This window comes from Colletes latitarsis, chromosome 12, assembly GCF_051014445.1.
Source record: "Colletes latitarsis isolate SP2378_abdomen chromosome 12, iyColLati1, whole genome shotgun sequence".
NCBI lineage: Eukaryota > Metazoa > Arthropoda > Insecta > Hymenoptera > Colletidae > Colletes > Colletes latitarsis.
The window spans coordinates 22,275,581-22,288,291 of NC_135145.1; the positions used below are offsets into that span (position 1 = coordinate 22,275,581).

Below are 12,711 nucleotides of genomic sequence, written 5' to 3' on the forward strand. Positions count from 1 at the left end.
ATCAAGATGGCCGCCATTCGAGGGTTAAAATAGATTCATTCTATTACTTATTCCAAATGGAAATGATTGTTTCCTATTAAACTATAAACATCTATATTTCAAATACAATATTGCAAAAATTCAGATTCTGATCAAGATGGCCGCCATTCGAGGCTTAAAATAGATTTATTCCACTAAAAATGATTGTTTCTAATTAAATTCTAAACATCCGTATCACTCACTGTGTAATAATTGCTATTTCAATGGCTGGATAACCTCAAAAATATATATTTGAATCTTAACAGTCTAAGAATGGCGATAAAATTGCAAAAATTCAGATTCTGATCAAGATGGCCGCCATTCGAGGCTTAAAATAGATTTATTCCACTAAAAATGATTATTTCTCATTAAATTCTAAACATCCGTATCACTCACTGTGTAATAATTGCTATTTGAATGGCTGGATAACCTCAAAAATATATTTGAATCTCAACAGACTAACAATGGCGATAAAATTGCAAAAATTCAGATTCTGATCAAGATGGCCGCCATTCGAGGCTTAAAATAGATTTATTCCACTAAAAATGATTGTTTCTCATTAAATTCTAAACATCCGTATCACTCACTATGTAATAATTGCTATTTCAATGGCTGGATAACCTCAAAAATATATTTGAATCTCAACAGTCTAACAATGGCGATAAAATTACAAAGATTCAGATTCTGATCAAGATGGCCGCCATTCGAGGCTTAAAATAGATTTATTCCACTAAAAATGATTGTTTCTCATTAAATTCTAAACATCCGTATCACTCACTGTGTAATAATTGCTATTTCAATGGCTGGATAACCTCAAAAATATATTTGAATCTCAACAGTCTAACAATGGCGATAAAATTGCAAAAATTCAGATTCTGATCAAGATGGCCGCCATTCGAGGGTTAAAATAGATTTATTCCACTAAAAATGATTGTTTCTGATTAAATTCTAAACATCCGTATCACTCACTGTGTAATAATTGCTATTTCAATGGCTGGATAACCTCAAAAATATATTTGAATCTCAACAGTCTAACAATGGCGATAAAATGTAAATTGGCGTGACCCTAACCGCGTCTAGCCTAACCGGGACGAGCGGAAGGATCGAATCTCATGCTCGACGAAGAAATTTCAGCTGCATCGTTTGCGTGATCTTCGTGGCGTGGTAAATTACACGGTCTCCGGCCCTCTTGATCGGCGTCTTAAACGACCGGTTATTTCGATCATTATACTTTTACGTTTCAATTATACGAGCCCGGTGTCAGCGAGCGTACGATACTCTAACCACAAAAAAATGTCTGTATCACAAGGACTTTTTCATTCGACGTTGTTGTCGCTCGTTAGTGGCTCTCATTGGCCACTCTGTACGTCCGGCCTCCGCGACCTAACCTAATCACAAATTTCGCTAGCGCGGGAAAATTGTCTCGCCCCGGGAAAGCGCGAATGAGCCACAAACTTTTTCATTACGCTCACGGATTAAAAAGCTATAAAACAAACATGGAGTATTACGGGAACATTCATTTTCTAAACTAAATTCGTGTAGTCTGATGGCGTTTAAGGGATGAAAATGATTATTTCTCTTCTAGATCCACGTTAGAAAAATACAGTATTTTAATTAATAGAAATTCACATTGTTTCACGTTCGTATTGCAATCTAGAAACGAATCTGATAAATAAAACTGTTCGTTCTTGATCGATTAAGGAGATAAGGCCTCCCAGAATAATTACTAAACTATTGACCATCTGCTAGAATATTTTATATCGACACTGTCGGGGTTTGAAGTGCTGTTGCTAAATAGAAATGGTTGGTTCGCGCGGCGGAGGACGATGGACACCGCCGGACCGATCGCTCGCGAGAAATCGGAGTCGCTGTTCCGCTTCTTTCGTATCGACGGACACCCAGGCGACCTCCAGCGACAATTAAACAATTATCGTGTCCTCCCCTCGTTTATTACACCGCTCTGGCTTTGTGGACAAGCCAGGCCCGTTCATTATGTAAAACCACGTACGCTCATAGACGGTACGCAGATAATCATAGCGCGGTAATTATCTACTTGACGGCTGGTAATCGTCGACCGTTCGAGGTTCGTCGCGATCTTGACATTCTGGCGGATCGGCCTCGATTCGCGAGGGTTTCCTCGAACTATCTTGCGACATTGCTCCGATTCCATGCACGCAACGAGGGCGTCTTCGTGATGGAACTCGTACGCAAATTCTATTCATGAATTTCAATCACAGTATATTTTTTTAAACCAGTTCGCTGATATCTACGATTTTAATGCAACAGATTTTTGGATGTTGATAGTAAAATTAATGAAACGGAATTTGGAACATTAAAATACTCCAATCCGTTCAGGAGTTATGATTTTTTAAACATACGCGTGAAATTTCGGGGAATTATTTCTGACCATATGTTATAGTTTCTTTAAGGAATTTTTTTCTCGAAAGTGAGTAGGATTTCGGGGGTATGTCTATTCACCAAAAATGATTGTAATTAACCCCAGAACCTAGAAATAATTTTTTTAGAATGATTCGAAATTTTTTAATTTCGTCGAAAAATTTGTCCATCTACTCGAATTTTTTTCTCGAAAGTGGGTGGGAATTCGGGGGTATGTCTATTCACCAAAAATAATTATAATTAACCCCAAAACCTAGAAATAATTTTTTTAGAACGATTCAAAATTTTTTTTTTTCGTCGAGAAAAGGCACCTATCTCCTGTCGATTTTTCTTAAGAATTTGTTTTTCATTTCTGATAATTTTATTTGACACCCTACAGAAAAGTTGTCTAATACTTTTTTGTAGGTACCCATGAGCTCTACTTCAGAAAAAAGTTTCATTGAAATATATTCACTATTGTAGGACTTATGGCTGTTTGAAAATTGGACCATTTTTATGGGGTTTTTCTCATTTTGCGGGGTCAAGGGTCAACTTTCCGGATATTTTTACAATTTCTACTTATTCTTCACTAAAATACGCGGCGTTTGGCTTTTTGAACATTAAAATCGTCCAATCCGTTCAGGAGTTATGACGTTTTAAAGATTTGCATGAAAATTCGGGCAGACATTTCTCGCCAGAAATTATGTTTTCTTTAAGGAATTTTTTTCTCGAAAGTGGGTAGGATTTCGGGGGTATGTCTATTGACCAAAAATGATTGAAATTGACCCTCACAACTAAAAATAATTTTTTTAGAATGATTCGAAATTTTTTAATTTCGTCGAAAAGTTTGTCCACCTTCCGGAATTTTTTTCTCGAAACTGAGTAGGATTTTGGGGGTATGTCTATTCACCTAAAATGATTGTAATTGACCCTTGCAACTAAAAATAATTTTTTTAGAACGATTTAAAATTTTTTAATTCCGTCGAAAAAATCCACCAATTCCCTTGCGGACTTTTCAAGTTTCTTTTATTACAACTTTTTTATTTTCCTTTAGATGTGCATTCCATTCAATTTATGCAGTTTAATCGATCTTAAATATTTCATTTAACGTTTGTTAATACCTTTGTCAACTAATATATAAACTCAAACTACGATTTAAAGCGATTATCATTTTTTTCCTCGTTTTACCGCGAGGCTTCCGCGTCGAATGAATTTCCTCATTATAGTAGAACGTCGATTATCCAAACTGGAGAGGAGTCAGGCTCGCTTCCGGTAATGGATTTCCCGGGCTAACGATCGAAAATTTGCAACTGTGTAACGAAACAGGCGATAAAATTGTTAAATAACGCGTGTACAACAATTATGCAAAAAAGAAAATTAATGGTTCTTGAACATAGACTAAGCTTCTTATTACTTCCAGGAAGTAACATTTCGATCAATTCACTTTTCAAAAATGGTTTAAAGAAAGAAATAAATCCCTTTGAAAGATTCAATTTCATCTAAGAACTTTTTATTCAAACTTGGAACTAAACTTCATCCTGTCCCAGTTTCTACGATCGTACTCTATTTGCCAACCATAAGTCTAGATTTTGACCTATACATCAGCATGATATATCACGTGTCATGCTTGTTGCCAACTTCTGTCTTCATTTTTCACAAACGTAGACTTGGATCGAGTCTAAATACCACATTCCATAAAAAAAATCATACGAATCAAAATTAATCATAAATTTTATGATCTATAGGATTTATTATTTCATTTACAATAGTAGAATTAACACTTTACTAGACCACGTAAATTTTAAACAATTATTAACAAAAATCTGTTCCTAGATACTGATATGCAATACTGGAAATGAAAATAAACAAATGAGAAGTTAAATTAAAATGAATTTAGTTAATAGAACTGCAGTGTTTCAAAAATTAACATTTATTTTTTTTTTTAATTTTCCGAGCTTCTTTATTTCCGATGGAATCGAGTCATTGGCCATGAATAATTATCGTCGCTTTTACGAAGCTTTATTACGACGGATACATCTGCGCCGTACGAGCTCGTTTTCGCATAATAATCGCGTCCACGATTACGAGACGCCAACGTGATTACCGCGCGACAGTAATTCCCGCGCGATCGAACGATCCTCTCGAAAATCGCGCCCGAGTCTCGACGTTCGATTTCTTCTGCTAATCGTTCGCTCGTTAGTGGCGTCGACGGACAACAAGCGTCCCATTGTGGGCGCGGATGTCGCGCGTTCTCACCTACGCTCATTGTGCCGCGAAAATGACCCGTCAGCTCGGAATACAATCCAGAAAAAGCTGAGTCCCCAACTGCGAGCTTTCGATATCGAGTGGAGGAATCCTTTCCCAATTTGGCGCGCGATTGTCCTTATATCGAGACTCGCGTTGCTCGAGGGTTTCGAAGCACCGTGTAAAACATGCAGGACGATTTTTCGTGAGTCATTCGTTTCATTTGACAATTTTCCTATTTTAGAGGTTATTCGTATATTTTTTATTTAGTTGTGTGTATCAGAGTTACCCCGATTCAACCACCGTATAACACGGGGTATAAAGTTTTTTAGTATTCTTTGAAATCTGGTTTTTAATAGTCTGTATTTGGAGATTAACTGAGAGTCGAACCAAGGAATACTGATATTACTATAATACTGAGGATTAGATGGATTTAGGATTTGATTATAAACTATTCGATTCCAAGCACGCGAAGATTAGCTTCTATTTTCCATTTTGGTTAAGTTCGATGTGGATTAAAAATCTCGACCAATTGAGCGTCACGATATCGAACGTTTCGAAGAATATGATTCTAGTAACTAGATCAGTCTGGGGGAAAAATCACTAGAAATTTTATTCCATGTTAGAAATTTGTCAACCCCCGTATAACACGGTACTTTTACAGTATGCTTTTATTTTAAAGTGGTTAAATTTTTTAGTATTCTTTGAAATCTATTTTTTAATAATCTATAATTGGAGGTTAACTAAAAGTCGAATTAAGTGAAATACTAAAGGAATATGAATTGCGTGGGAAGAATAGTCGATTAGATGGATTTAGAAGGATTTAATTATAAACTATTCAATTCGAAGCACGCGAAGATTAGCTTCTATCTTTCATTTAGGTTAAGTTCGATGTGGATTAAAAATCTCGACCAATTGAGCGTCACGATATCGAATGTTTTGAAGAATATGATTCTAGTAACTAGATCAGCCTATGAAAAAAATCACTAGAAATTTTATTCCATGTAACAAATTTTTCCCGATTCAACCCTCATATAACACGGTACTTTTGCAGTATGCTTTTATTTTAAAGCGGCTAATTTTTTAGTATTCTTTGAAATCTATTTTTTAATAATCTATAATTGGAGGTTAACTAAAAGTCGAATCAAGTGAAATACTAAAGGAATATGAATTGCGTGGGAAGAATAGTCGATTAGATGGATTTAGAAGGATTTAATTATAAACTATTCAATTCGAAGCACGCGAAGATTAGCTTCTATCTTTCATTTAGGTTAAGTTCGATGTGGATTAAAAATCTCGATCAATTAAGCGTCACGATATCGAACGTTTCGAAGAATATGATTCTAGTAACTGGATCAGTCTGGGGGAAAAATCACTAGAAATTTTATTCCATGTTACAAATTTTTCCCGATTCAACCCTCGTATAACACGGTACTTTTGCAGTATGCTTTTATTTTAAAGTGGCTAATTTTTTAGTATTCTTTGAAATCTATTTTTTAATAATTTATAATTGGAGGTTAACTAAAAGTCGAATTAAGTGAAATACTAAAGGAATATGAATTGCGTGGGAAGAATAGTCGATTAGATGGATTTAGAAGGATTTAATTATAAACTATTCAATTCGAAGCACGCGAAGATTAGCTTCTATCTTTCATTTAGGTTAAGTTCGATGTGGATTAAAAATCTCGATCAATTAAGCGTCACGATATCGAACGTTTCGAAGAATATGATTCTAGTAACTGGATCAGTCTGGGGGAAAAATCACTAGAAATTTTATTCCATGTTACAAATTTTTCCCGATTCAACCCTCGTATAACACGGTACTTTTGCAGTATGCTTTTATTTTAAAGTGGCTAATTTTTTAGTATTCTTTGAAATCTATTTTTTAATAATTTATAATTGGAGGTTAACTAAAAGTCGAATCAAGTGGAATACTGAAGGAACATGAATTGCGTGGGAAGAATAGTCGATTAGATGGATTTAGAAGGATTTAATTATAAACTATTCAATTCCAAGCTCGAAAAGATTAGCTTCTATCTTCCACTTAGGTTAAGTTCGATGTGGATTAAAAATCTCGATCAATTAAGCGTCACGACATCGAACATTTCGAAGAATATGATTCTAGTAACTAAATCAGCCTATGAAAAAAATCACTAGAAATTTTATTCCATGTTACAAATTTTTCCCGATTCAACCCTCATATAACACGGTACTTTTGCAGAATGCTTTTATTTTAAAGTGGCTACTATTATTAAAACAAAATTTTGTAGTATTCTTTGAACTCTATTTTTTAATAATCTATAATTAAAGGTTAACTGAGAGTCGAATCAAGAAATATGAATTGGGAAGAATAGTCGATTAGATGGATTTAGAAAGATTTAATTATAATCTATTCAATTCGAAGCACGCGAAGATTAGCTTCTATCTTCCACTTAGGTTAAGTTCGATGTGGATTAAAAATCTCGACCAATTGAGCGTCACATCGAACATTTCGAAGAATATGATTCTAGTAACTAGATCAGTCTGGAGGAAGAAATTACTAGAAATTTTTCTCCAAATTGCATTTGCTCTTTTTAAATTTGTAATTCTGTTATATTAATCCATAGTTAACAGATATATTTTAGGGGATATTTAATACCGTCTCTGATGGAATCTAGAAAATGAATTCTACTCCCGCCATTTTATTTCTAACAAACGACTCTAAAGAAATAGTTGAAACTAAAATTCCTTTAGGGTATCGACGATGTGTATAAAAATATTTAAAACATAATGGAGACTTTCTGTAATATTAAAAACCAATTAATCATTTTCTAAAGCATCGAGTTAACCTAAAAATATAATCAGAAGAATTCATGAATAGAACGGTATAATTGCATTTGGAAAGTGCATGGATGCTTTTTGGGGGACAAAATTGTACAGAAAGTGTTCCTCTACGACTTTCTTTCTCGTTTTTCCCTGAGCCTGACCCAGTTATGGCGATTGTTCCGTTATAGTGAAACAATTCACAGCCCTCTTTAGAATTCATTTGTATCAGCAATCTAAATATGTCAAGGGCTATCTAGGAATCGAACGACACTTACTATTCTTGATGCTCTGCTTAGGGATTGTTTCACATTCGATAGGTAATTAAATGCTTGGAAACTATTCATCAGAATATTCCATTTCTGGGTGCAAATATGGTTGCATCGATTTCTCGTTTTAACAACGAAGCTCGCGTTGCAAACACGATGATAATTTATGCTCCTGACATACAAGACTATGAACGTAATTAACGCAGTTAACGGGATCCCTTGGCAAAGTTTACTCGCTTCCTAAACTTCTAAACAATACGATACAAACTTTCTAAACAATAGTTCCAACTCTTTTTACAAAATTATTTGCGTTCGTACGATGCTTTCAGTTTCTTTTTACCCATTTTATAATACGAGAAGCTAGAAAACTTTCACAGTAAAAAGCAACAAAATGGCCGGCCAGAATTAACGCAGTTAATGGGGGTCTGCAGTAAACATAGTCTTTCTATAAAATTTGCGTTCCTACGATGCTTTTGGTTTCGTTTTATCCGTGCTATAACACGTTGCATTACTCGAGAAGCTAGAAAACTTTCGACACAGTAAAAAGCAACAAAATGGCCGGCCAGAATTAACGCAGTTAATGGGGGTCTGCAGTAAACATAGTCTTTCTATAAAATTTGCGTTCCTACGATGCTTTTGGTTTCGTTTTATCCGTGCTATAACGCGTTGCATTACTCGAGAAGCTAGAAAACTTTCGACACAGTAAAAAGCAACAAAATGGCGGCCAGGAGGGGCGACAAACGGCGCGAACAAAGCGCTTCCCGTGGAGGAAGTTTAATTATTATAAAATCGCGTGCTCGTCGCTGGGCTATCGAGGAAGGCCGCGAATTATTCCGCGATCCCACGCGCGTATTCCTCGCTGAAAGACGAGAAAACGTCGTGGAAGCCGTCCTCGCGTCGCCGGGTCACTTCGTCGAGAAGAGTCGCGCTCGAAGCCACGCGTTCGCTGAAAAATAAAAGATCATTGTTTGTGACTCGCCACGTTTCACGTGTTCGTTCGATTTATTTTTTAGACCGTGGATGCAGCCGGGTATTGGACGTGGAGGTGGCGCGGCCCACGCAGGTGGGACAGGTGACGACGAGGCTCCGAAAGATCCCGGTGCTCGGATCACTCATCAGTCTTACACCGAGAAAGACTACGAAGGTATCGATATTTAATCCGTTTGCGTCGATTGGCCCTGCAAAAGAAAGGCAAGCTCACTTCCCGAACGACCAATTACAATCTCAGAACCGGACGAACATTTCAAGATGGCTGCTGGAGCAATTTTGTACTCAATCTTGAACATTTCTCGATTGCAAAAGGGAAAATTGATTTAAAATCTGTACAGTTGTCAATAACAATATTAAATTCGTTTTTAAACTAGCTGAAAAGTATGCAACGTGGGGTCCATTTTGACCCAGAATCTGAATCACTTTTAACGTTAACGAAAGCTCCATCATTACTATGACGTCGTACGAAAGATTCAGATTGATAATTTGGTAATGGGATGGCAGGAAGTTCGGTTAGGATCTGGAATTGGTGTTCGTCGTTCCGAGGCAGAAATTTGCCCGAGTTTGAACGTAGCCACGCGTGCTTCTCGCTGATCTTTGATCCGTTTAGACGGAAGTTCCCGCCCACGACCGAAACCTCCTTGCAGCTTCTTCTTAGCGATTTAATCGCTGGTAATGCCCGTTCGCGCGTAGGTCAGCCGGATACACGGATCGGGCTTCCTCTGTTTGCATACAGAGCACGACACGTCGCGACGGTGCTTCGAAAATCGTTAGCAACGTCGCGATCCTCGTCTGGATCCGAGGTCACCTGTCCCGGTGCGATCTTGAACTGTCGACGATACGAATCAATCGATTCCATTCGAAGCAGAGTTCTGATTTCTTATACTACAAAACAAAGCACACTCGAAAACGCCTAACATCATTCGTTGATACTTAAATCACCGATAGTGTCGGAATTTTTTAAATTATTGAAAGTATAGGTTAGCTTTTGATGGAAAAATTGATGTACACGTGTACCCTTCTTTGCCTCCTTTTTTAACGAAAACGTACGATTATACACGTATGATTCTGGCGCGCGATTTAAAATACGTAAATAGGTATAAAGAAACATAAGAGTTTAAATATGTACGAGTACATCTATGGTACAGAATTAAAAAGAAAATGGCAGTCTTTGAGAAAAGTTCGAATTTTGAATGAAGAAAGATTGTATAATAATAAATATAAAGTTTTTATCAACACTGTGGCCAAACGTGATCTGATTATAGATAATTATCGTTTAACTGTCGCGTAATCGCAATCGTAAATCTTTATGTAACATGCTAATTATCGTGTGATTGCATGTAATCGTATCGTGGCAAATCAGATTATTTTATTCATCGAGTAGTATTTCTCTAGAAAATGCAGTTACTAAAGCGAGGAATATTTCTAATCCAAGGAAACCAGAACTCTGCCTCGAGATAATAGTAACGAGTGCTTTTATCCTGCTTGCTCGACACTGGAATTCAAAGACAATGATATAATTGAAACGATCATCGACATCTGCGTTGCGTGTTCGCTGACATTTTACTCCAACAAAATGGCGTCGATCATTTCAATCCGATAGCAGCACGAACGCGTCGTCGTCGTCGACGTTACGTTAGTTTTCTTTGTTTATACCGTGTGACTCGAATGTGAGGTGTTTTGGAGAGGAACTATTTAAAGGGGTGGGTAAAAGGTTAAGAACCGCTGTCGCGGACGACGATGCTCGAGCGACATAGAGACGATCGCGAGTCGATTTTTATTATCGATAATCGTAGGAACTAATGGAACGTCGATTCGAGAGTCACTGACGCGAGGCCCCTTTCATCTGCTTCCAGGTCACAGGGCGCACACCGTGTACGTGGGCGTGCATCTGCCCGGCGAAAGGAGACATCGTCGTCACCACAAGCACCATCATTCCCAACGTCAGTCGTACACCACCGACAAGGAGAATAATGTCGACAACGACAGGCCCAGTAAGTTCGTTCGCCCTCTTTTTTCCTTTTTATTTCCACCTGCCCTTCGATCTTTTCCCGCGTCGCGACCCTCGATCGTTACGGATCGCTTATCAGCCTGGTCTGCGTTTAACCTTTCGCCACGACACAAAATACACCATCTACGTTCCATATTTTTTACATTACTTTCGACAAAAGTCTACATTTTTATAGAAGAAAAAGGAAATATAAAAGTCGAGGTTAAATGGAACTTGCGAATTTTAGGTTAGAATTGCACCATCAAAGTTTCATTGAAAGTTTATATTTTTATGGGAGAAAAAAGAAATATTAAAGTTGGAACATAAATGGGGGACAAAATGGACTTTGAAAGTAATTTGAAATTTTTTAAATGACCTTCGACTGAATGTGTCTTTATAGTAATACTGCAGTTATTCTATAAAATAGCCCTTAATTTTTCACAAAAGTCTACATTTTTATGGAAGAAAAAGGAAATATAAAAGTCGAGGTTAAATGGAACTTGCGAATTTTAGGTTAGAATTGCACCATCAAAGTTTCATTGAAAGTTTATATTTTTATGGAAGGAAAAAGAAATATTAAAGTTGGAACATAAGTGAGGGACAAATTGAACTTGGAAAGTAATTTGAAATTTTTTAAATGACCTTTGACTGAATGTGTCTTCATAGTAATACTGCAGTTATTCTATAAAATAGCCCTTAATTTTTCACAAAAGTCTACATTTTTATGGAAGAAAAAGGAAATCTAAAAGTCGAGGTTAAATGGAACTTGCGAATTTTAGGTTAGAATTGCACCATCAAAGTTTCATTGAAAGTTTATATTTTTATGGGAGAAAAAAGAAATATTAAAGTTGGAACATAAATGGGGGACAAATTGAACTTTGAAAGTAATTTGAAATTGAAATTTTAAATGATCTTTGACTGAATGTGTTTTTATAGTAATACTGCAGTTATTCTATAAAATAGCCCTTAATTTTTCACAAAAGTCTACATTTTTATGGAAGAAAAAGGAAATATAAAAGTCGAGGTTAAATGGAACTTGCGAATTTTAGGTTAGAATTGCACCAGCAAAGTTTCCCTCATTTTCAGTTTATTTTCTGTATACTTTCATTGAAAGTTTATATTTTTATGGGAGAAAAAAGAAATATTAAAGTTAGAACATAAATGGGGGACAAAATGGACCTTGAAAGTAATTTGAAATTTTTTAAATGACCTTTGACTGAATGTGTCTTTATAGTAATACTGCAGTTATCCTATAAAATAGCCCTTAATTTTTCACAAAAGTCTACATTTTTATGGAAGAAAAAGGAAATATAAAAGTCGAGGTTAAATGGAACTTGCGAATTTTAGGTTAGAATTGCACCAGCAAAGTTTCCCTTATTTTCAGTTTATCTTCTGTATACTTTCATTGAAAGTTTATATTTTTATGGGAAAAATCAGAAATATTACAGTGAAAGACTAAGTCTAGAATGAATGGAACTTAGGCAGTAAGTTTAGGTTAATATTGCACCATTAAATCTGTGATTCCCCTATTTTCAATCTATCTTTTACACACTTGTAAAAAATTCACATTTCTATGAAAGAAAAAAGAAATATTAAAGTAAGAACACCAATGGAGGACAAATTGAACTTGGGAAGTAATTTGAAATTAAAATTTTAAATGATCTATGACTAAGTGTGACAAAAGTCTACATTTTTAAAGAAGAAAAAAAATGTAAAAGTAAGTCTAGGAAATATAGAACTTGGGAAGCAATTAAGAGTTAAACTTTTACGCAATCTCTGACTAAATGTGCATTCATAGTGATACATTCCACTTATCCTATAAAAATGAAACTAATTTGATGGTAGCTAGTTAAATAGTTTACAATGGCTCTTCAGATCATAGCTAGTGACACAGTTGATGGGACTTGAAGCTTCCCATAAAAGAAAGTAGCGATCTTCGACTAAATACTTATAATAATACACTTGTTCTATAAAAATAAAATTCCTGTCTTCAGTTCATAGCTAGTGACCCAGTTGATGGGA

General features: G+C 35.9%; 1 protein-coding gene across 17 annotated transcripts in view; it reads left to right on the forward strand.

The window, feature by feature from the left end:
• The window catches only part of Ndae1 (Na[+]-driven anion exchanger 1), a 49,105-nt gene that overhangs the window by 11,962 nt on the left and 24,432 nt on the right, over positions 1–12,711 (forward strand). For 15 of the 17 annotated variants that reach the window (XR_013080864.1, XR_013080865.1, XM_076780032.1 and 12 more), the window contains 2 exons: positions 8,723–8,853; positions 10,556–10,693. Coding sequence is in view for 13 of the 17 variants with exons in the window: in XM_076780045.1 (XP_076636160.1) it covers positions 8,723–8,853; positions 10,556–10,693 (269 nt within the window). In the remaining 4 variants the exon portion in view is untranslated. The remainder of the gene's footprint in view (positions 1–8,722; positions 8,854–10,555; positions 10,694–12,711) is intronic. The other 2 variants (XM_076780046.1, XM_076780044.1) reach the window with 1 other exon arrangement.